The sequence below is a fragment of the Castor canadensis genome, chromosome 1 (assembly GCF_047511655.1).
Source record: "Castor canadensis chromosome 1, mCasCan1.hap1v2, whole genome shotgun sequence".
Lineage (NCBI taxonomy): Eukaryota > Metazoa > Chordata > Mammalia > Rodentia > Castoridae > Castor > Castor canadensis.
The window spans coordinates 186668517-186692795 of NC_133386.1; the positions used below are offsets into that span (position 1 = coordinate 186668517).

The window sequence follows — 24279 nt, forward strand, 5'->3', positions numbered from 1 at the left end:
TTTTATAAAGACTCAAAATTATTTTCATTCAAATATGCATACGTGTATGAAAACGCATGCATACGTGCATAGTGATTAGGTCAAAACTGGAAGCAGTTGGTGCAATCCTTAAACAGCTATCTTGACATATTTGGGTGACCGTAAACACAAATATTTCTGTAGTGAATAACTGTCTTAATAAATGCCTACAATAGTCTTTGTGATTGCTGAAATATATCCAACCCACCGGCATTATGCAGAAAATCAAGATCATGATGAAATAATCTTACTCTCATTAATTTCTACTAATCTTCAGACTGAGAAACCTCTTCGTCAAGTGTTTATATCGTCTTTTCCAAAACCCTTTATAGGAGGTTGGGAACTAGTCTGGGATACATAGACAAATTATGTCTTAATAACATTATACTATTGATAATTCATATAAGAATAAAAATTATTTTTCCTGATCTCTAATATGAGAACCCTGACATCTTATTGTTTTTTATTAGCATGTAATAGTTGGGCAGGGGGTTCCATTGTGACATTTCCACATACATATACAATGTATCCCCCCCTTTTTAGCTCATCCATTATTATTCCTCTTTCCCCTTCCCTTTCTTAAAATGACTTCAACAGGTTTCAATTCCCCATATTCATACTTATGTAGATAGACAATATATAATTGTCAAATAAAGATATTCCTAAGTAGGTTTTATTAACTTGTCATACAGCAAAATAAAATATGGGGAGTAATTTGAATTAGAAAAATATTTGACTTAAGTTATCATTTGTATAAGTTAATGATTGATGTTTTGCAATAAAAAATCATTATTTTTTGACAGAATGCAACTGATTATGGAAGAAAAGAATCAGACAATAGTGACTGAGTTTGTTTTCTTAGGCCTCACAGATAATCTCCACCAGAAGATTGTCCTTTTCATTATGCTTCTCTTTGTTTATCTTGTCACCCTGGGGGGTAACTTGGGGATGATCACTCTCATATGGGCTGACCCCAGGCTCCACACTCCCATGTACTTTTTTCTTAGCCATTTGTCCTTTGTAGATATTTGTTCCTCTTCCTCCATTGCTCCTAAGATGCTGTGTGATATTTTTGCAGAGAAAAAAGGCATCTCCTTTATAGGCTGTGCTGCACAGATGTGGTTTGTTGGTCTCTTTGTGGCAACTGAGTGTTTCCTTCTGGCTGCCATGGCATATGACCGGTTCACAGCCATCTGTAAGCCCTTGCTGTATACACTCATAATGTCCCCAACTGTCTGTGTGCTTCTGGTTATAGGACCTTATTCCATAGCTCTTATAAGCACCATGACCCACACAACCTTCACTTTTTGCTTGCCCTTTTGTGGTCCAAATATTATCAATCACTTTTTCTGTGATATTTCCCCATTGCTCTCCCTAGCATGTGCTGACACCTGGATCAATAAGTTGGTTCTTTTTGTCTTGGCTGGAGCTATAGGAGTGGTCAGTGGTCTGATCATCATGGTCTCCTATGTGTGCATCCTGGTGGCCATCTTGAAGATCCAGACAGCTTATGGGAGGAGAAAAGCCTTCTCCACTTGTTCTTCTCACCTGGCAGCTGTATCCATCCTGTATGGGACACTTTTCTTTATCTATGTTCGACCCAACTCAAGTTCCTCCCTGGATATCAATAAAGTGATTTCTGTGTTTTATACTGTGGTGATCCCCATGTTGAATCCCCTCATCTACAGCGTGAGGAACAAGTTGGTGAAAGATGTATTCAGGAGAAGGTTGGATAGGGAACACTAATAGGTGGGTGAAGTAAAATTCTCTTTGTGTGATACCATAGATAATAGGAAAAATATATATTAAAATATTGTACTATGAATCAAATTATATTTCTGAATCTAGGTTCTTCCTGTTCACAGATTACTTGAAAAATGGAAATGTTCTTAAATATTTTATGCCTTTGTCTAATTCTCTGGAGAAGATGAGTGTTTCAGAATAATATAGAGATGGATTGAGAATATAAATAGAAAACACACTAGAAGAAACCTAGGTGAATAATTTGTATACTCTTAAGTGTGTATTTTTTAATCCAGTCATAAACAATGGAAGTTTTAAAGGAAAGATCAAAGTACTACAAGCAATACTGAAGGAAATAATATAAGAACAGGAAATATTTAGGGCATGTGCCTATAATAAATCATATTCCAAATATGTAAAAACATCTCAAATTCATTATCAGAAAGTAAAAACAGCTAAATGGGCTAATGAGTGAAAAGATAATTATCAGAAGTGACAATGCAAATTATCAAAAATATATGGAAAAATTTCAACATTATTGCTGGTTAAGCAAATGTAAAATTAAAATGCCAGGTAGTACCTTTGATTGAAAATGAAACATTAATAGTTTCTAGTAATGAAGCTGTTCTTATTTGACTTTGCACACTGATTATTTCCTGATGATAATATGAATAATTTTATTTCTATACAGAATTTTGATAGTTTCCATTTATTGTGATAAATTTATATGGCTTTTTCTTCTTAGTTTTATTTTTGTATGATTAATATGTATCCATTGTACATGTTATGAGGTTCAGTGTTATATGTTGACATATGCGTAACAATGTGTTTTGATCAAATTGGGGTAATTAACATTTTCATTTTGTTATTATTTCTTTATATTTGGACCTTTAAACTCCTCTCTTACAGATCTTCATAAAACATATGATGTGTGTAGTAAACTATAGGCACCCCACTATGCTGCAGAATACCAAAAATTATTCCTTCTATCTAAGTGTTTAGTGCTGTTGTCTAATCCCTTAATTTTTGCTCACCCCTAACTTTTTGATGGAAATCCCTTCTTGGAATATCTGACCAAAGAATTATATATGCCAATGCAAAAAGATTACACATATTGTAACATTGTGTGTAGTGGCAAAGGTAATTAAAGGAAATAACATGAATAGTCATCATTAGAAGCAAAGGGTATTACTGTGAGATGGTTTGGAGCAAATAAAAAAGATAAAAAAAGACATTTTTGGACTAACCTGGAGACTATTACTTGATACCAGTATGGTTAGGTGAAAAAAACTCAAATTTTAGTTTGACATGCAACACTGATCACATATTTAAAAATTATATGATGAATAAAATTTGCATAAATATGCATGTACATATGAAGATGGAGAAAAGATGAAGGGTATACATTCACTTGTGGCCATTGATTACTTCAATGGGAATGGCACTACAATGCAGTTTTTAAAATTTATTTGTATAAATTTGAATTATTAATGCTATCTGGTTCTACTTTGGTTCAGTTCAGATACATTTTTTTCACCTTATGTGAAATTGATACTCTGCCTAACTTTATTAGAGGATAAACCCTACCTTAAAGGAACAGGCCTAAAAACAGAGTCACACAATATCCTTTGGCCAGCAAGCATTCTTTCTTCATCAAGGTACTAAACAGACCAGGAGCTGCTTCTCAAAAACCATAAAATTCTTTGCTAAAAATGGCATGGACTTGCTCTTGAATCCCAGGACCTCCGTTAATCATCAACTGTGGCTTCAATAAACCCAGTCAGCTTCTTTCTCCATTAGTAGATCTGTCAGTGTCATGAAGTATGGTGTATCTCGCGACCCAGATGGCTATGCTGTTTGTCTTGAAACTGCCTTTCCTGCTCTGTAGCCCATTTCACACAGGCAGCCTTCCATGTCATTGGATCCATGGGCTGGAAAAGTATTCTTTGTTGTGCAACACGTTGCCTCAAAATGCTAACATTGGATTCAGTGCTGTGATACGGTTCTTAGTACTGATCCTGTAAAAGCTCTCTCTGTATCAAATTCCTGATTTTGTTTTTACAAAGGCCTTCATTATTCTAGCAACTGCTCATGCAATCTTCTCTACCAGTACAATGTTGTCAATGTGGTGACCAGGATGGTGTTTTGAGGGATGCTTAACTGGCTAGATCTCTCCAGTAATATGATGAGGGAAGGTAGAAGAACTAATAACATTGTCTGGAGACAAAATCATAAGCGAGTATTTTTGCTCATTGTTGACGAATGTAAATCCAATCCTTTTTAGTAATCATAATTTACGTGAATAAATTCCCTAAATCACTGAGCATATAGCACATACAGAGGCCTTACAAATGATTTCATGCACACGATAGCACTGGGGCTACTACTTAGTTGAAGTTGAAGAGGTTGACAGTCATTCTGTAGCTGCTAAATCATTTCTGCAGGGGAATGATTACCGAATTAAATAGAGAAGATTGTTGAGCTCCGTTTATGGTATGACTTTATGGAGTCATGTGTCCTGAATTCCTCCATTCTCATTGGCTGTAGGAAGTCTAGATTCACAGCAGCATCTCACACCACTGAGCTTCTCTCCATGCTGGAGTCACTCTCACAAGTGATTTTTCTGAATTGCCGTAGTGGAAAGAATGTCTTTTGGGTCTTCTCAAGAAAACAGTCATCAGATGATACATTCATTGATTTTACATAATAAAAATCTTCAAGCATCCTGAACTCTGAGCCTCTTGTCCCATTCCTCATCATTCAGTCACGGCAATGAAGTCAGCTGTATCTCACTTACTGCACATTGTCATTTCCCCTCCAAGATCCAAGGAGCCATCCTGCTTACTGCATTCGGATGAGTTCCTGGCATCAAGATTCTTCAATTTCTATTAATTCCTTCTTACTCAGCATTTCATTTCTTACTCTTAAGTATATTACACTCTAGATGTAAACTTGAACGTGTTATCCTGGTGCATATATTTGCCAGTCATCTGAGCTAAATTCTGTAACTCTTTTGGAGAATAATCTTTTCTTCCCAAGCAGGGCCAATTCTCTCTTGTCCTTAAATCACAACATTCTGAGTCTTGGCCCTGTTAATAAGTCTAAATGTGATGGTTGTATATGAAATTGTATGTTGAGGAACACATTATTATCTTGTGAAATCTCTTTATGTTGTAATAACCTTGAGAGTTTTTCTCTTTAATATAAGCAGCTGGGCAAGTATGCCTACCATTACCACTTCTATTCTCAAAGTACTGGAAGTCCTGGCCTGAGTAATTAGAAAAGACAAAGTTTTAAAATAAGGAGGAATTTAAATAGCCTCTGTTTGCTTATGATAAATTAGAGAAAAAAAACACTATAATATAAAAAATCCTTAAGATTCCACAAAAAACCTGTGGAAACCTATAAAGAAATATAGAAAAAGTTAGGGAACACAAAATTAACATCCACAAAAGAGAATTTCTATACTGTAAAAATGAATCATCTTTTAGAAAGAACTCTTCAGTTTAGACTCTCATCTCAAAAAAGTAAAATAAATATTTAGGAAGAATTTAACCAAGAAGGTACAAAATCTGTATAAGGAAAACTATAAAATATAAGGGGTACATGTTGGAATTCTTCAAATGATCTTTGTTGCATCTGTTGAAACGATCATGCTTTCTTTTTAATACTCTGACAATACAGTGAATAGCACTTTAAAAATTCAAATGTTACAGCATACTAGCTTTCCTAAAATGAATACCAGTTGGTTAAATTATTGGGCCCAATTTTCTGAAATTGTACTAAGAATCTTTTATATTTACTGTTCTAAAGGACACAGGCTTGAAGTTTTCTTTTCCTGTGATGTGCTTGTATGGTTTTAGTGTCACAGTAACTGGCCACAGGTGACTTGGGAAGTATTTTATCCTTACTAATATTCAAAAAGTATGTGTGAAACTGTTTTATTTCTTTTTATAACATTCAGACTGAGTGTGGAATATTTTTTATAGGAAGTTTTTTTCATATATAAATCAATTTTGTTAACAGATACAAGGCTATTCAAATTGTGTATTTCTCCATGAGTGCATTTTGCTAGTGTTTGGAGAAATTTATATATTTGAACTAAGTTGTTGTATTATTATCATAACATTGTTCAATTCATTTATCTTTTTACCATCCTCAGAACTTTATAATAGTAGTGTTTGTCTTCTCTCTTTCCATGTCTTAACTGCTTTGAAAATTACTGATTTTTATTGAAGTCCTCAAAGAACCAATTTCTGATTTTATTCTTTTTTTCCTGTTTTCCATTTCATGGATTTCCATATGATTTTTACTATTTCCTTTATTCTTTTCTTTTTTATTTTCTCATGGCTGCTGTAACCAACATTCACAAACTGAGCCCAAATAAAGATGGCAGCAAGGTCATTCTGCCTCTGGAAGCTCAATCTATTCCTTGCCTTTGGTTGTGGATATATTACTTCAATCTCTGTCTTTTCTTATGGACATTTCCTCTATCTTTCTTTCTAAGAATATTTGACTTTGCATTTATGGCTCACCCAGATGACCCAAGAAAACTTTTTTACGTCCAATTATTAACCTACTCTCATCTGGAAAAATGTTTTAACCAAGTTGGGTACATTTACAGGTTTCAGGGATGCTGAAGTCATTGATTTCAAACTTTTCAATCTTCCCTAATATTGGTGCTCAGTGTTAGAAATTTCCAAGTGCTGCTTTACCTGTTGTGTATTCATTTTCATTCTGTAAAAATATTTTCTGTGTTTCTAATTTTTTTCTTTTACTTATAGATTACCATTTAAAACTAAAAAATGTCAAATATTTAGTATTTTCAAAGTTGTTTCTGTTCTGATATTGATTTCTATTTTAATTTGAGTCAGAGAAAATACTTTCAATGAGGTAAATTTTTTCAAATTTATTGAGACTTTTAATGGGCTCCAAATGTCTATCTTGATAACTATTCTAAGAATATTTAAAAGCAATGTGTATTCTGCTGTTGGTTTGTGTATTCTGTGAATGCTGTTTTTTTCATAGCATTACCTAGGTCTTCTATATGTTTACTGACATTTGTCTTCTTGTTTTATGAATATCAAGAGTGTTGAAATCAACTCCAGTTGTGAATTTCTTTTACAGTCCCCTCAGTCCTTGTTTCAGATATTTTGAAGGTCTCTTTTCATGGCCATAAATTTTGGGATTATTGGATCTTTACAAATTGGTCCTTTTGACACCATAGAATACCTTCTTTATCCTAATGATTTTCTTTATTCTAACATATATGTAGTTGGATGCAAATATAGCTGCATCAAGGCAGCTATATTTTCTTTTTCAGGTTGATTCTTTTTTTTTTTTTTTGATTGTACTACGGTTTAAATTTAGGGCTTTGTGCTTGTTAGTCAAGAACTCTGTCATTTGAGCCATGTCTCCTGCTCTTTATTTTATTTTATTATTTTTGCTTTAGGTTATGTTTCAGACAGTGTCTTGAATTTTTGCCTGGAGTCATCCTGATTCACAATTTTCCTACCTATACCTTCCTGCAAAGCTTGGACCATGTTGGGCATGCCAACACTCCAGGTTTATTTGCTGAGAGGGGTTCTTACTATGTTTTGCCTTGGCTGGACTTGAATAGTAATCCTTCCTGATTTTTGCCTTCTGTGTAGCTGGAATTACAGGTGAGTTACCATGCTTAGCCTGAGTGATTATTCTTTTGGTAGTACTGGATTTGAACTCAGGACTCCATGCTTGCTAAGCAGGCTCTCTATCACTTGAAAACAAAAATATCATTTGTTTTCTCTCATAGGTTGCATCTAGATTTTTTAAAAAGACATGTAGCCTAGGCACAGTGGTGCCAGCCTGTAATCCTCAATACTAGGAAGGCAGAGATTGAGAGGATTGTGGTTTGAAGCCAGCCCAGGCAAAAAATTCACAAGAACCCCATCTCAACCAATGGCTGGGTTCAGTGGCATGTGCTTGTCATCCCAGATACATGGGGAAGCACAAACTGGAAGAGCACGGTCCCAGCTGACTTGGGCATAAAGTGGGACCCGGTCTCAAAAATAACAAAAGGGCTGGTGGAGTGGTTCAAGTGGTAGTGAGCCTGCCTAGCAAGTGCAAGGCCCTGACTTTAACCCCCTAGTGGGCAAAAAACAAGCCAACAAACAAAAGCAACAAGAAAGACATGAAAGCAGAAGGGGGTCTACTTAAGGAAAGATGAGGACCAGTGGGAGGGTGGAGGGAAGAAGAGGATGATGAGTTATGAATATGATCAAAATACATAATGTGCAATTAAGAAAATGTCGTAATGAAATCCACCATTCTGTAATAATAGAAACAGAGCTACCAATGAAATATTGTGGGAGTTTGTACAATGATATGTCACCTCTTCCTGATGGGATAGGTGGTAAGATGCTCAGAGAGGATGGAAATTGAGCTACTTCAACCTATCATCCAACCCTACACCTTCTTTTCTCTTAAGGGACCCTTCCATCCCAGTCAATGCCCTTTCTTCTGTTCCTGCCGCCCTGCTTCAGCTCCTAATTAGTACTTCCTGGAATGGCTTCCCTGTTGACTTTAGGTTATATACATTTTAGACAAATTTTATCTTTTGGATAGTGCCTTCCTTAAAAATATTTTCATGTGTTACAGTTTAATTGATTATTCCTTTTGTATTCTGTAATTATTTTTTTTTAATGTATAGTGCAAGGTAAGAAATGTTAATTTGAACCTCTCTTTTATTTTTAATACTTTTTTATGATTGTATGTTAGTTGTGCAAAAGGGTTTCATGGTGGTATTTCCATACATGCATGGATTGCATTTGGATTATATTCACCCCCGCTATTACTCTTTCATATCCCCATTCCCACCTGGTCTCCCTTTTTAGTATTTAGTGAGTTTCATCATGTTGTTTTCATACATAGATACAATGTACTGTACTTTGATATTATTTTCCCCCAACTTCCTCTCCTCCTCTCCCCTACTACTGCTGGTTTCTCTCTAAGCAGTCCCACATTTATATGTGCTATTTGTCATCTATCTATCATCTGTCTATCTATCTATCTATCTATCTATCTATCTATCATTTATCTAACACACTTTTTAATCCATTCATCTGCTGATGGGTGCCTAGGTTGATTACATCACTTGGCTATTATAAAAAGTATTGCAGTAAACATCTGTGTGCAGGTATCGCTATTTTATTCTGACTTGGAATCCTTTGAAGATATGCCCAGGAATGGTATAGCGTATGGGAATTTTAATTTTAAGGGTTTCTTTTTTGTGGTATTGGGGTTTGAACTTAGGGCTTCACCCTGGCTAAGCAGATGCTCTATCATTTGAGTCATGTCATAAGCCTTTTCTGTTCTGGCTATTTTTGAGACAGGGTCTCACTTTTTTGCTTGGGTTGGCCTGGACTGCTGTCATTCTGCTTATGCTTCCTGAAAGAGCTGGGCTGACAGGCACCTGCTACCATACTCAGCTTTTTTCACTTGAAATGGGGTCTTGCAAACTTTTTGGTCAGGGTGCTCTAGAACCATGATCTTCCTGATCTCAGGCTCCCAAGCAGCTAGGACTGCAACCTGTGAGCTACTGGCACTTGACTGGCTCTACCTTTAGTATTTTGAGGAAACTTCACACTGATTTCCATAGTGGTTGCTCTAGTTTACATTCCCATCAACAGTGTATGAGGGTTCCTTTTCCCACACCCTTCCCAGGATGTGTTGTTTTTTGATGATTGCTAATCTAAACAAGTGACATGGAATCTCAATGTTGTTTTAGGGTATTGAACATTTCTTCATGTATTTTTTTGGCTATATATGCTTCTTTTAAGAATTGCCTACACAGGTGTCCATTTATTCATTGGATTATTAATTCTTTTTCTGCTTAAGTTTTTGAGTTCTTTATATATTCTGGTTATTAATCCCTTGTCCGATGGATAGCTGGTAAGTATTTTCTCCCAATCTAAAGACTGTATCTTTATTCTAGTAACTGTTTGCTTTGATGTGCAAAAGCTTCTTAATTTGGTTCAGTTGTGTTCTGAAAGTTGTTGCCAATACCTATGCCATAAAATGTTTCCCTATGCTTTTCTGTAGAACTTTCAAAGTTCCAGGTCTTCCATTAAAGTCTTTGACTCATTTTGAGTTTATTTTTTTAACAGAGTGGAGAAATATGGATCTAAATTTTCTAAATTCCAGTTACTAAGTAGAAATCCTGTTTTACAAGCACCATTGTTGAAAAGGCTATCTTTTCTCCAATGGATATTTTGCCATCTTTTTAAAAAAAAAAATCAGATAGCTATAGCTTTCTGGACTGATTTCCTGATCACTTCTTTTATTCCATTGGTCTATGTATATGCTTTTGTGCCAGTATCATGTAGTTTTAGTTACTATGACTCTGCAGTGTAGTTTGAAGCAGATTTTGTGATACCTCCACCATTGCTCTTTTTGTTCAGAATTATTGTGATTATGTGGGGCCTTTTGTACAAATTTTAGGTTGATTTTCTATTTTTATTAAGAATGTCATTGAGATTTTGATGAGGATTGCATTGAATCTGAAGATCAATTTTAGTAGTGTAGCCATGTTCACAGTATTGCTTCTGCTGATCCATGAATGTGGAAACTCTTACCATTATTTAATGACTTCTTTAATTTGTTTCTTCAATGTTTTATAGTTTTAATTGCAGAGGTCTTTCACATTCTTAGTTAAGATTTTTCCTACATATTTTTGGGGACTATTGTGAATGGGATTGTTTTCCTGATTTCTCTATCAGCACATTCATTATGGAAAAACTACTTATTTTTGTATATTGATTTTATATTCTGCTAGTTCGCTGAAATAAGATCTAAGAGTTTTTTGGTGGCATCTTCAGGATCTTTTAAGTATAGGATCATATCATCTGAAAATAGAAATAATTTGATTTGTTCTCTTTCTATTTGTGTCCCTCTTATTTATATTCCTTAATTTATTGCTCTGGCTAACAACTCAAGCACCATGTTGAATAAGAGTGGACACCATTGTCTCTCATTCAGGACTTCAGAGAGAATGCTTCCAGTTTTTGCCAGTTTAGTACAATGTTGGATATGTGTTTATTGAGAATTTGTGCACATAAGCTCATTAAGAAAATTGTTCTATAACTTTCATTTTTTGTGTCCTTAATCATTTAAAATTTAGTAGCATAAATTAATTATACAAAGGAATTTCATTGTGATATTTACATATTTGTATATAATGTACAAAAAGAAGGAAAAAAAAACATTCTGGCTAAGGAGAATAGTAGATATAGTTTGGACCCACCATGGTGGGGGAAGGGGGAGGTGAGAATTTTCCTCCAATTTCTGACCCTTAGAATTCCATCTGTGGTTTCTTTGATGAGTTTGGTACTAGTTTGCTTCTGGACACAGTCCTTCTTGCAAACACCCTCAAAGTGCAGCTTGGACACAGTGATTGGCCAAGACTGTTCATGCCAAGCAGCAGCTCTGGGGCACTGGTTTGCTTTGTCACCTGAGAAGCTGCTGGGGGGAGTGGGAGGTGGAGGTCCTAGGTGAGCAGAATCCCAGCTCTGGAACCCACAGGACTACTTTGGGAATGTGGAGGCAGCAAATCTGGCTGGACAGAGCTCTTTTGGGTATGAGGCTACAGCTGGGAGAGGGATATCTCAGGGAATCAGGGTTATTCCTTCTGCCCAAGTACAGAGGCGTGTCAGAGCCTGCTCAGGGAAGCCTTCCTTCTTTAGCCAAGTGCACCAAGCTCCAGTCATGGAGCCACACACAGCTTACATTCTCCATTCAAGCAGCTTCATGTCTGTGGATCTCAGTTTAAGTCCCCAATTTTCTGGGTCCACAATGAATCTTAGTTGGTGTTTTGTTTAGTTATTGAAGTAGGGGAGATTCTTGAGGGTTGGAGTTATAAAAGGAAAAGCAACAAGAATAACATCAGCCACAAATCATTCAGGGACTTCTGCTATTCCCATCTGTGAGACTTGTTTTCAAGACCCCTCCTCAGTAGACTCCCCTCCATAGTACTGGTGAGTGAGTGAAGATGCATGGGGATCCCCTCCTCTGGTGTCTGCTTGCTGCATAAGCTGAAAAGCTCCTGTCTTAAACTTTTTTTCTGTAGAGTGCCTGTGTGGTCTCCTAAGATTGGGGACTTTCCTTTCTCTTTCTCTTGCAGCCCCACTGAGGATATTCCCCCTCACATCATTTTACTTAGGATTGTAAATTAAGGACCTTTGTTTCTTTTGTAGACTTAAACTTAGATATTACTGACTTTCCCCTATTCTGTAACTGATTACTCTTTACTGGTGCCCTCCCTTTCTGTTCTAAGACATCTTACTATCCTTGCAGTCATGTAATTGATATTCTATTTTGGGTCTGTAGAGACACAGGAATGTAGTGAGTGTCTCTAGTCTACCATCCTGTCTTGCTTGAACCGCTATTTTACTTTTATGTCCATGTATCATCTCTTCAAATATGCTTTAGATTCCTTAAAATAGTAAATGCATTACTATATATGATGTCACTCTTCACTGGACACTCTTTGATGTACTTTGAATGTATTAACCTCAATAAAACCTTCTAAAATCTATGTGAGCTAGAAATTACAGTAAGCCTGCCTTATTCCTGGGTTTTTGCATGTAATTTTGAATAAATGCAGTTAAAAATAACTTAATCGAAAGAAATTTCAAAAACAAAATGGTCAAATTTGTGCACAATCATTACACAGCTGGGTTGATATGGATTAAGCTTTCAGTTAGTCCTGCATTATCATCACTTGTGTTCAAATTGTTGTGTGCTTTGCTGTTTCCCTATCCTTAATTTTGTGATAACATGCTTCCACAAAGGCAGATAGCTCTCTCAAAGCAAAGTAAAAACTATGGAAATCATACCAAGCTCCAGAGGGTACTTAACCTCCTAATTTAAATAATGAAATAAAGGTTTTAATTTTGTTGACAAGTGGCTTGCCACTTTAGTGGAAGTTGGGTGGCATTATGCGAAAACAGAATCAAGCATTCACAGTATTTGAGATAAAGAGCATGAGATAAAATCTATTTTTTTGTGGGCAGTATTAATGTGTTCAGTACTCTAGCCTACTACATGTGGTCTCAAGTTATGGATGCTCAAATCTATTGTACATATGGTACAGGTAAATTTGACAATTTTAGAGTACTGAAATCTATGCATCCTGAGAGCTCATGGCTTTTCCTCAATGGTGGTGCCCTTGGAATCAAATACCCATGGTACAAAGTGTTTACTATATCATTTTCCTCATTTTAGAGATTAAGGAAAAATAGGCACAGACAGGCTTAAAAACTTGCTGCCAGTGACAAAGTCATTAAACTATGGCATTGGGAATTTTTCCTAAATGGTGTAGTTCCACAATACATGAAGCAAACTCCTTCATCCCAAGGATGCTGGCTGCTCATTGCATTACCCTGCACTGATAGAAATGAAGACTAACTTATATTTTAATTGAATGTAGGGGAAAGAAAGTACCTGAATGTAAAAGGGAGAACATTTGCCTAGCAAATGTTGAGGGCCTGAGTTCAAATCTCCAAAACAAAAAATTCTTGCATATTGGTTTGTGGGGTGTGGCTCAAGTGGTACAGTGAACAAGTGGGATGCCCTAAGTTCAAACCCTAGTACCACCAAAAATTTTTTAAATGAATAAACAAGAAATAATGTAAAGGGAACTTTTGGAACTTATAAGGGGAAAAAGGAGAGGGAGAACAAGAAAGAGTAATAGAGGGGTGAATGTAATCAAAGTACATTATATGCATGAATGGAAATGTCATCATAAAATCCCTTATTAGTGTGCAATTAATATACACTAATTAAAAAGGAATTACAACTTAAAAAGGAGGACTTTCTTTGCAAGGAGGGTCCCATAGAGTAAACTCACACATACACACACAGACACACTTGCACACAGTGACTTCTTAGGAATCTTCTCTGAAATAGTAGTGTTAGAAAAGAATACTTGGCCCAAATGCCGGTGGGATCATTTTAATTTTGTCCCATCAGGTGTAAGCCCTTGAGGTTTAAGTTCTTTGGGAACCTATGTCTGAATTAGTGTAAACTTCTAAGAATAGGTCCCATCTTCTGTGCAGTATGTAGATCAATGTCAGGCCAAGGATTTGCTCTTTATGCTGATCCCTCATCAAGATGGGGGTTTGTTTTTATCACTGACTGTCTAGAAAGACACACATCTTGGAAAGTTACCCCAAGAAGAAAGGTGAATTTTCCATCCTGACTTCTGGAAAATGATCATTGCCTTTGAGGTAGGTAAAGGAGGTATCCTTAAAGAAGTAAATGTGCATTTGGACAATGTAAGTTTTTGAAGTAGGGTAGACGGACATAACATTAGTTTAGACTTTGGGATATAGCCTCCACTGCAGGTTCTCTAAAGGGAGCAGACTTCTGTATTTTGTTCTCATCCCTGTGACACTGAACTACTGGTTTGTGTGAATATTCTGAAACATATTGTTATTGTTTGTTTTTTCATAATATAGATATACTTTTAGTAAGAATACATTGTAGTCTTGAAAATTGCTAAGAGATTTAAAGTGTTCTCACACTTTACCAAATCCCTAAGGAAAATGGTGAAGGGGTAAATTCAAGTATGATATATTTGATATATTGTAAGAACCTTTGTAAATGCCACAATGTACCCCCACCCAGCACAATAATAAAAAATAAGGGGGAACAAAATAGGGTGTGTGAAGTAATAAATAAGTTTATCAGCTTGAGTTAGCCATTCTACAATATATATTCCAAAATATTACATGTACAGCAAAAAATATATAATTATTTTTCTATCAATTGAAAACAAGTATTCTATATTTAAAAGAGAGATAAAGTCTGTGAGGAATTATAAGCCCACAAACTATTAGAAGTGGTAAAGTTACATGTGTCATCCTGCCGAGTTTATAGAAGACAGTATGACTTGCATTCAAGTAAGTAATTAAGTAAATTACCAAATATATAGAAATAGGACCAAACAGAAACAGTCTATACTAGAGTTTATCACCTTACACCTAACTTGTCGTATTTGAGTGATCATAAACAAAATCTCTACAATAGATAACAGTCCTAGGAAAAACCTAAAGTAGTATTTATGACTGCTGAAACAATCCACATAGCATTATGCAAACAGTCATACTAGTGATAATATCATTATAAATCAAATCGGTATAGTCACTGTTTATTAACCATTAGAAACTATTCTATATTGAGCTCTATAAAATAATTATGAAACTGAAATGATATACTTATTATTTACAGAGGACATTAATTGGCTATGCTGTGCAAACCACATTTTTTTACATATATAGTCTTCATTTCCTAGGAGTTTAAAGAGTTTTATTTGTGACTAATGAGTTACTAAAATATTTTCTTGAGCATTTTCTCTGCATAAGACATACTTTTGATATTTTGCATACATTATTTACATAAATAATTTCAGGTTATGTGCCTTTAAAATTTATATAAATAGTAGGAAATAATGCAAAATAATTCTAACCATTTTAGCTCAGCAGACACATAATTTTCTATACAATTTCCATTAAAAGTTTATGCCAAGATTTGTCAGGTCACTTGATATAAGGAAGGGCCTCAAGTTCTTTTGTTAGAACTGTGCAGTTGGGAGGAATTTCTATCACCCTCCTCTTCTCAGTTTTTCATCTTATATTCTCAGTTCTTGATGTCAATCTTAACTATACATCTGAAACAGGGTAGCTCTATTCTTTCTCTATGAACATGAATGTCTGTCACCCTATTTCTAAACAGTAATTCTCTTTTCAAATATAATTTTTTAATGAGGGAGTTTTTTTATCATAAATGTAGATTACTATTGATGAGAGCAGATCAAAGGTAAGTTGGTCAAGTTTGCACAGGATCATTACACAATTGCCCATACAAGTAGCTGAGAATATTATCTCCCCCCAAAACAATATTTCAAAATTTTCTGTGATGCACTTGTCAAGGTAATCTGCCATTGAGTTAAAATACTATTTGTAGCTGTTAATGATTGACTTTTTATAATAAAATAATTATTTTTGTTTCTTATGAAGATTCCAATTGATCAATGGAAGAAAAGAATCAGACAACAGTGACTGAATTTCTTTTCTTGGGCCTCACAGATCTTCTCCACCAGAAGATTGTCCTTTTCATTATGATTCTCTTTGTTTATCTTGTCACCCTGGGGGGTAACTTGGGGATGATCATTCTCATGTGGGTTGACTCCAGGCTCCACACTCCCATGTACTTTTTCCTTAGCCATTTGTCCTTTGTAGATATTTGTTCCTCTTCTTCCATTACTCCTAAGATGCTGTGTGATATTTTTGCAGAGAAAAAAGGAATCTCTTTTGTGGGTTGTGTTGCACAGATGTGGTTCTTTGGTCTCTTTGTGGGAACTGAGTGTTTTCTCCTAGCTGCCATGGCATATGACCGGTATACAGCCATCTGTAAGCCCTTGCTGTATACACTCATAATGTCCCCAACTGTCTGTGTGCTGCTGGTTATAGGGCCTTATGCTATAGCTGCTATAAACATCACAACTCACACAACGTTGATTTTTTGCTTACCCTTCTGTGGTTCAAATGCTATCAACCACTTTTTCTGTGATATTTCCCCATTGCTTTCCCTAGCATGTGCTGACACCTGGATCAATAAGTTGGTTCTTTTTGTCTTGGCTGGAGCTATAGGAGTGGTCAGTGGTCTGATCATCATGGTCTCCTATGTGTGCATCCTGGTGGCCATCTTGAAAATCCAGACAGCTGATGGGAGGAGAAAAGCCTTCTCCACTTGTTCTTCTCACCTGGCAGCTGTCTCCATCCTGTATGCGACACTTTTCCTTATTTATGTTCGGCCCAGCTCAAGTTCCTCCCTGGATATCAATAAAGTGATTTCTGTGTTTTATACTGTGGTGATCCCCATGTTGAATCCTCTCATCTACAGCTTGAGAAACAATGAAGTGAAAGACGCATTCAGGAAAATGTTGGATAAGAAATACTTTCTATTAAATAGGTAAGGCAGAACACAATTTATGCTTTATCTTTAGAAGTTGGTACAAAATAAAATAAATTTACATTGGAGTGAAAATCACAGACTGCATGGAATTCCTGACTCCTCCAGTTTACAGATTATTTAAAAAATGCAGAAATTTAAAATTTTCTGCATCTTCCTTTTTCTGTGTATTATAATGGGTGTTTTGGAATAATTTTGAGATATATTGACAATATAGATATAAAAATATTCTAAAAGAAAACTTAGATGAATATGTCTATAGTCTTCAGAGTATGAATACATTTTCATCCAAACATAAAAACTAATTCTTAGAAAATAAAATTCAAAACTGAACCTCATCACAAATGTAAAAAAAAAAATAGAAGAGGTTTGTATATATTTTCCACCAATGGTAAAATATCCTTAATGTACAAAGAAGGTCTTTGGATTTGCAGTCAAAAAGAAAAAAAAAATAACTCAGTGTGCAAATGAGTGGATGTGCAAATTGCCAAACACATGGAAAAACTGTTCAACATCTTTATTGGTAAAATACATGCAGTAAAACTAAATGACAATACATTGCATTTGATGCAGATAAAACATTAATTGTTTCAGTGATGAGGTGCTTTGTCATTTTTGGCTATGTAAACTCATTATTTCTTTCCGAATGTATGAATAGTGTCTTTTCCACAAAGGAACTTGTTAGTTTCCATTTAAAACAATAAAGTTACATGGCTTTTGTTACAAAAATCCCCTCTTTCAGAAGTCTTAACCACAGAAGCAAAGATGCAAATTTATAAATATTTGTGAGTAGAGGCAATGAAAATTAAAGGCTAGAACTGATATTCACCACAGGAAAAAAGAAATGAATATTCTTTCTGTGAAATATCATATGGAAAATAAGATGAAGTATCTATAAACTGACTTGAAGTGAACTATTTTAGACAGTCAGTCTGGAAGAAATTTTAGGTAAATATGTAGTACTTTCCACATACTCAGACATGTTAAATACCTTATACATACACGAAAATATGTTTAATATCTTTAACCATTAGGTTAAGGAAAATCAAATTACTTTGAGAGTCCATCTCATCCCAGTCAGAAGGGGGAGAAATGACCCAAACAATGTATGTGCATGTGAATAAATGAATAATAATAAAAAAAAGAAAACAAAAGAAACAAATTAAAAAGATGATGTTGGTGGAGATGCGGGGAACAGGAACAATTACACAGTTTTAGTAGGAATGTAAGTTAGTCAAACCAATGTGTGTATGAATGTGGAGGTTCCTCAAAAAATGTAAAATAGAACTATCATATGATCTTTCTATACTGAAAGTATATATTTCTCCAAATCAAATTAGCTTACTACAGTGCACATCCATTTTTTAAATTTTGGCACTATTCACAATAGCCAATTTATGGAATCAGTATAAGTGCCCAGCAATGGATGAATGAATAAAGGAAATGTGGTATACACGATGAAGTATTACTCAGCTATAAAGAATGAAATATGTTCTTTGGAGGAAAATGGATGGGACTGGCAATTATTACAAAGTCAGTCTCACAAAGACAAGTATTATATATTTCTTCTCATATGTGGAATTTAGGAGGAAAAGGGACACGAAAGTTAAAGGGGTCTGTTAGGAATGTGGAAGGGGAGAAGGAATAGGAGAGGATGATAAGAAAGGGTAATACAGGGGGTGAATACGATCAAAGTATATTATATGCAGGTATGAAAATGTCATATTGAAAACATTGCTTTGTCCAGTTAATACATGCTAATATGAAGGGAAAATTTTTATATTGGATAAAATGTGCATACATATACATGTATATATGACATAGGCACAGTAATGAAGATACACTGATTACTTCAGCAGTAACATATTGCAGAGAGGAAAGGAGAGGTTCTATCCATTTGCATTTGAATTCTAGTTCATTTACTCTCTCTGGTTCTGCTTGGGTGTAATTCATGTACCATTTTGTTATATATTTGCCGTGCTAGATCTTTGCCATGCCTCCTAACTTCATTTCCTGGTGGATAGGACAAGCCCCAGCTCATTGTGGACATTTTGGATGCATGGTGAAATGACATCCGTGTTTAAACATTCCTCTTGTCCAAATTGGGTACAGAAACAAATTCAAGAGTTCTGGAATCCCTTCATCCTCATTGACTGTAGGAAGCCTAGAGTCCCAGCAATATCTCACTAAGCTTCACTCCAAACTGGAGTCTCTCACTAGTGATTTTCCTTATGTTTGCAGTGGAATGAGTATTCTTTGGGTCTTCTCAGGGAAAACAGCCATCAACAACACATTTTTTGGTTTTGTATATTAAGTCCTTTTCAGTCCCCATTCCTAGCCCTTGGTCCCCATTCTCACCATTCTGGCATGGCAGTAAACTCATCTGTACTTCATTTACTACACACTGTAATTTCACCAAGATTCAAGTACTGAATTAAGATTGGCACCTGGTGTCTTCCCTGCAAACTAATTCCTGACAGTTAGGGTTCTCCCATGTTGGCAAATTCTCCCTACTCAGCATTCTGTTTCCACGTCCTCTAAGCACACTACCTTCAATACACAAACCCATATGTTATCTTGGTGGATATTTGCCAGTCATATGGGTCAAATCCAAAGGATTATTCCAAGAATACTAATCCTTTCCTTCTAAGCAGGGTCAATTCTCTCCATTCCTTATATAATACCATTCTGAGCCTTAAGTTCTGGTTATTAAGTCTATGTAGCATGATTTTAGGTGAGACAACATATTGAGGAAAGTAAGTATTTTCTTGAGAGACACTTAGGAGAGACCTCTTTACATTCTGTCTGTAAAAGAAGGCTGTTGCTTTCCAACCAGGAGGAAAGGGTAACTTCTTCAAGGTCAGGGGAACTGGAATATCTCAATCTCATTCACATTACTCACAATTGAAAACTATTCGCAATTGCCAAAAATATGAATTGAACATAAACATTCATCAATAGACAAAAAGATAATGGAAATGGGTATATATGCATGACAGAATACTAATCAGTCATAAAACCATACAATCTTGTCACTTACCAAACACTTAATGAGTACTACTCCATATCAAACTTATTCTTCCAAACAATAGGAGGGGACTCTTCAAAACTCATTTAATGAAACCAGGATTACCATCATTCCAAAGCCAGAAACAAGAGTCTACAATAAATGAAAAATAAAGGCCATAACTTCTATTAACACACATCAAAATTCCTCAAGAGAATACTGTCAAATACAGTTACACAGAACATTAAAAACAATTCATCATGATCAAATGGGATTCATCCCTAATATGTAAGGATGACTCAATAATACACAAATTTAGAAAAGTACATTAATAGAATAAAAGACAAAATCTGAAAATCATCTCAATAGACATAGAAAAGACTTATGACAAGATTTAACATTTTATAATAGAAACACTTAAATTGCATATAGAAAAAAATGTATGCAGATATAGAGATGGTTGTATATATATATATCATCTGCATCTAAATCTATCTATATCTTTATATCTACATATATGGAGTCCTCAGCTCACATCACAGTTATTGATGAAAAGTTAAAAATGTTGTCTTTAATACCAGGAACTGGACATGTATGACTTGCATCATCATTTCTATCCTCAGTGTACTAGAAACCCTGACCTGAGCAGCTAGGTAAGAGGTATGTTAGAAGGAAATGTTTAAAAGGTATGTTAATAGGAAAGGAGGGACTGAAATTGTTTTCCTCAACTGATTAGTTAAACTGCCACCAAAAACCTGTGAGAAACTATACATGAATGTAGTAAAGTTGCAGAATAAAAAAGAAAAAATCCAGCATGCAAAAAATAGTGGTATACCTATATACTGAAATGAATTCTCTGCAAAAGAAACTAAGAAATCTATCCAGTTTAGAATCACATCTGAAAAATTAAATAAAATACTTAGGAGGAAATTTGACCAAGAGTATGAACAATCTGTACAAAGAAAACAATACAACATTAAGAATGAATGTTGGGAGGATTCCAAGAAGGTGACTAGAGGGAGGAAGCAGAAAAGGGTGCTTCCTAAAGTAAAATCTTGGAGAGATGCTGGAGATATGCCTGGCAGGAAAAACCATGAAGAAGAGGCAAAACTCTGACTCCTCCACACCCCCAGGCCACGAATAGTATTCCCACTCCACATTAAATGGAGAAACAAGGAGGGCTCCTGTGCCACCAGACGCCAGCTCCCAAACTGCTTGGGAAGATGCAGACCACCAGGTGAGCTAAGCAGCACATGACAAATCAGCATAGCCCCCTGGACAGACTGACCCCCACCCAGGGAAAAAAGAGGAAAAAGCAATCTGTATAATAAACAAGTAGCTGAAAAGAAAAAGACATTTAGTAAAGAGGGCAGAGTGCCCTGAACTCTGGAGAGTGCAGGGGGTGGGCAATCCCCACTCTAACTGTGAATAAACAAGCCAGCAGGAGAAGGTAGGAGTGGCAGCACCTCCCGACCCAATGTACTTGGAGAGGGGAAGGCTTGTAAAAGTGGCTAAAGCATAGCATGCTAGAGTGAGAGAAAGGCAGCCCTTCACACAATCTGTAAATAAACAAACCAGCACTAGAAGGCAGGAGTGGCAGCACCTTCCCAGTGTGCTTGGGGAGGGGAAGGCTTGAAAAAGCGGCTAAAACATAGCACACTCCACAGGAGAGTGGGGGAGGAACACATCCCCACGGGAACTCTAGATAATAAAAGAAAGACTGCAATTGTAACAGGAGGGTAGGGCTGCATACTGGAGAAAACAAAAGGGGCATGGACCAGGAGAACTCTAAACAAACAAAGCCTGCAGGGCTAGGTGAGTGTAAACCTCATTCCTGAGATCTACATAGATAAAGCCTGCAGTAGCAGAAAGCTGACAGTAAGTGGCAGGTGAGCCACAGCCCCAGATAGACATTCACAAAGCTGTCTCAAGACTCTTTTTTTCTTTTTTCTTTTTTTTTGTTCTGTTCATCCTTTGATGAGACAATGACAGAACTAGGACTGGATGCTGAAGGACTAACTGAAACTGTATTGCATTTAAATTTGGGATTTATTTCTTTTGATGTGCTTTGGTTTCTGTTTCTTGTTCATTTGTTTGTTTGTTTGTTTTGTTTTTTCCCTTTTGATGAGACAATGGCAGAACTTCTTCCAAGACATCAACACCAGGACTGGAGGATGAAGGACTAACACCAAAATTATTAAGACTGAAATTTTATTATATTTGAACTTGGGGATTTTCTTTTCTTTTTTTCTGTTTTACTACCCTCTCTCTGTCTCTCTAATGCCTGTATAGCTCACCATTGATTAGTACACTATCTCTCCCTGTTTATTTCATTGGCACTATTTTTTTTGGATATGTGTGTGTGTGTGAGTTTGTTTTGTTTCTTTTTCCCTTTTTCTTTATCTTTGCTTTCCCTCTTCTCTCACCTTTCCACTCTAGAAATCACCATTGTTATTATTACAAGCTAGACAATATAGAATTACACACAGTACAGGGACAGTAATAATAGCAAGGGAAATGATGGGATGACAGAAAAAAGAAAGAAACCACTTTCTCCCCAATAATAAATCAGTACAAGAACCAGAGGGAAATGAAGAAAACAGATACCCAGATCCAGACTCCAAGAAAATGAAGATAAACTATGCCAAAGAACTCAATGAAGCCCACAAGAACAACCTGAGAGAAGAAATCCTGCGAGTAATCAATGAGAATTTTATAGAGATGATACTGGATATGGTTAACCAAATTGTACAGGAGAAACTGAAGAAATTCCAAGACAACAAAAATAGAGAATTTGAAGAAGCACAAGAACAAATAAAAGAAACTATACAAGAACTGTATAAACACCAAAGTGAAACAAAGAACAGGATTAATAAAGAGATAAATGAACTCAGAACGAAAATAGACACTATCAAGAGGAAGAGAATCAGGACATAGAAAACCTCAGAGAAAAGAATGAAACAGAAATGCAAAAGAAAATGGAAGGCCAATCTAGCAGAATAGAAAAAGCAGAAGACAGAAACTCAGAACTCAAAGACGAAATGGTAATTAAAGGAAAAATCAAAGAACCATTAGTTAAACAACTCAACCTGTGAAAAGAAAATGCAAGAACTCACCGACTCCATCAAAAGACGAAACCTGAGAATCATGAGCATTGCAGAAGGAGAAGAGGTGCAAGCAAAGGGAATGTGTAATATATTCAACAAGATAATAACAGAAACTTTCCCAAATCTAGAGAAATCTATACCCATACATGTGCAGGATGCCTTCAGAACACCAAACAGACCTGACCAAAATAGAACTACCCCACAGCATATTATCATTAAAACAACAAGTACAGAGACTAGAGAAAGAATATTGAAGGCTGTAAGAGAGAAAAAACAAATAACATACAAAGGTAAACCCATCAAAATCACAGCAGACTTTTCAACAGAAACATTAAAAGCAAGAAGAGCATGGGGTGAGATCTTCCGGGCACTGAATGAAAATAACTTCAACCCCAGGATACTCTACCCAGCAAAGTTATCATTCAAAATAGATGGAGCAATAAAAGTCTTCCATGATAAACAGAAACTAAAACAATATGTGACCACAAAGCCACCACTACAAAAGATTCTTCAAGGGATTCTGCACACAGAAAGTGAAACCCAACAAAACCATGCAAGGGCAGGCAGTACCAAACTACAGGAAAAGAAAAAGCAAGAAAGTAGATTGTAACATTGATTTAGCTACACAAAAACTCTCAAACAATTAGGCAACTAAATGACAGGAATCACCATATACCAATCAGTACTAACACTTAATGTTAATGGACTTAATTCCCCCATCAAAAGTCACTGCTTGACAAACTGGATTAAAAAGGAAGATCCAACAATTTATTGCTTATAGGAGACCCATCTTATTGATAAAAGTAAGCATAGGCTTAGGATGAAAGGCTGGAAGAAGATTTACCAAGTCAGTGACCCCTGAAAACAGGCAGGAGTAGCAATACTTATTTCTGACAAAGTAGACGTCAAACCTACATTGATCAAATGAGATAAAGAAGGACAATAACATACTAATAAAAGGGGAAATAGACCAAAAGGAAATAAAAATTATCAACCTATATGCACCCAATGTCAACGCACCCAACTTCATCAAACATACCCTGAAGGACCTAAAAGCATATATTAGCTCCAACACAGTGGTTGTGGGAGACTTTAACACCCCATTATCATCAATAAATAGGTCATCCAAACAAAAAATCAATAAAGAGATCCAAGATCTAAAATATACAATAGATCAAATGGACCTAGTTGATGTCTACAGAACATTTCATCCAAGTTCTACACAATACACATTCTTCTCAGCAGCTTACGTACCATTCTCCAAAATAGATCATATCCTAGGGTACAAAGCAAGTCTCAGCAAATGTAAGAAAATAGACATTATACCATGCATTCTATCTGATCACAATGCAATAAAACTAGATCTCAACAACAAAAATACAGACAAAAAACATG

The 24279-nt window shown here is 35.7% G+C and overlaps 2 protein-coding genes across 2 annotated transcripts; both read left to right on the plus strand.

The window, feature by feature from the left end:
• Positions 1-834: 834 nt before the first annotated feature.
• Positions 835-1764, plus strand: LOC109701602 (olfactory receptor 5G3-like). Its single transcript, XM_020187140.1, has one exon. The coding sequence runs from the start codon at positions 835-837 to the stop codon at positions 1762-1764; it is 930 nt and encodes a 309-aa protein (XP_020042729.1).
• Positions 1765-15829: 14065 nt separating this feature from the next.
• LOC109701601 (olfactory receptor 5G29-like) lies at positions 15830-16774 on the plus strand. Its single transcript, XM_020187139.1, has one exon. The coding sequence runs from the start codon at positions 15830-15832 to the stop codon at positions 16772-16774; it is 945 nt and encodes a 314-aa protein (XP_020042728.1).
• Positions 16775-24279: the final 7505 nt, after the last annotated feature.

Bases quoted from the DNA above. Each gene is read 5' to 3' on its own strand.
- LOC109701602 (XM_020187140.1), top strand. From the start codon at position 835: ATGGAAGAAAAGAATCAGACAATAGTGACTGAGTTTGTTTTCTTAGGC.
- LOC109701601 (XM_020187139.1), top strand. From the start codon at position 15,830: ATGGAAGAAAAGAATCAGACAACAGTGACTGAATTTCTTTTCTTGGGC.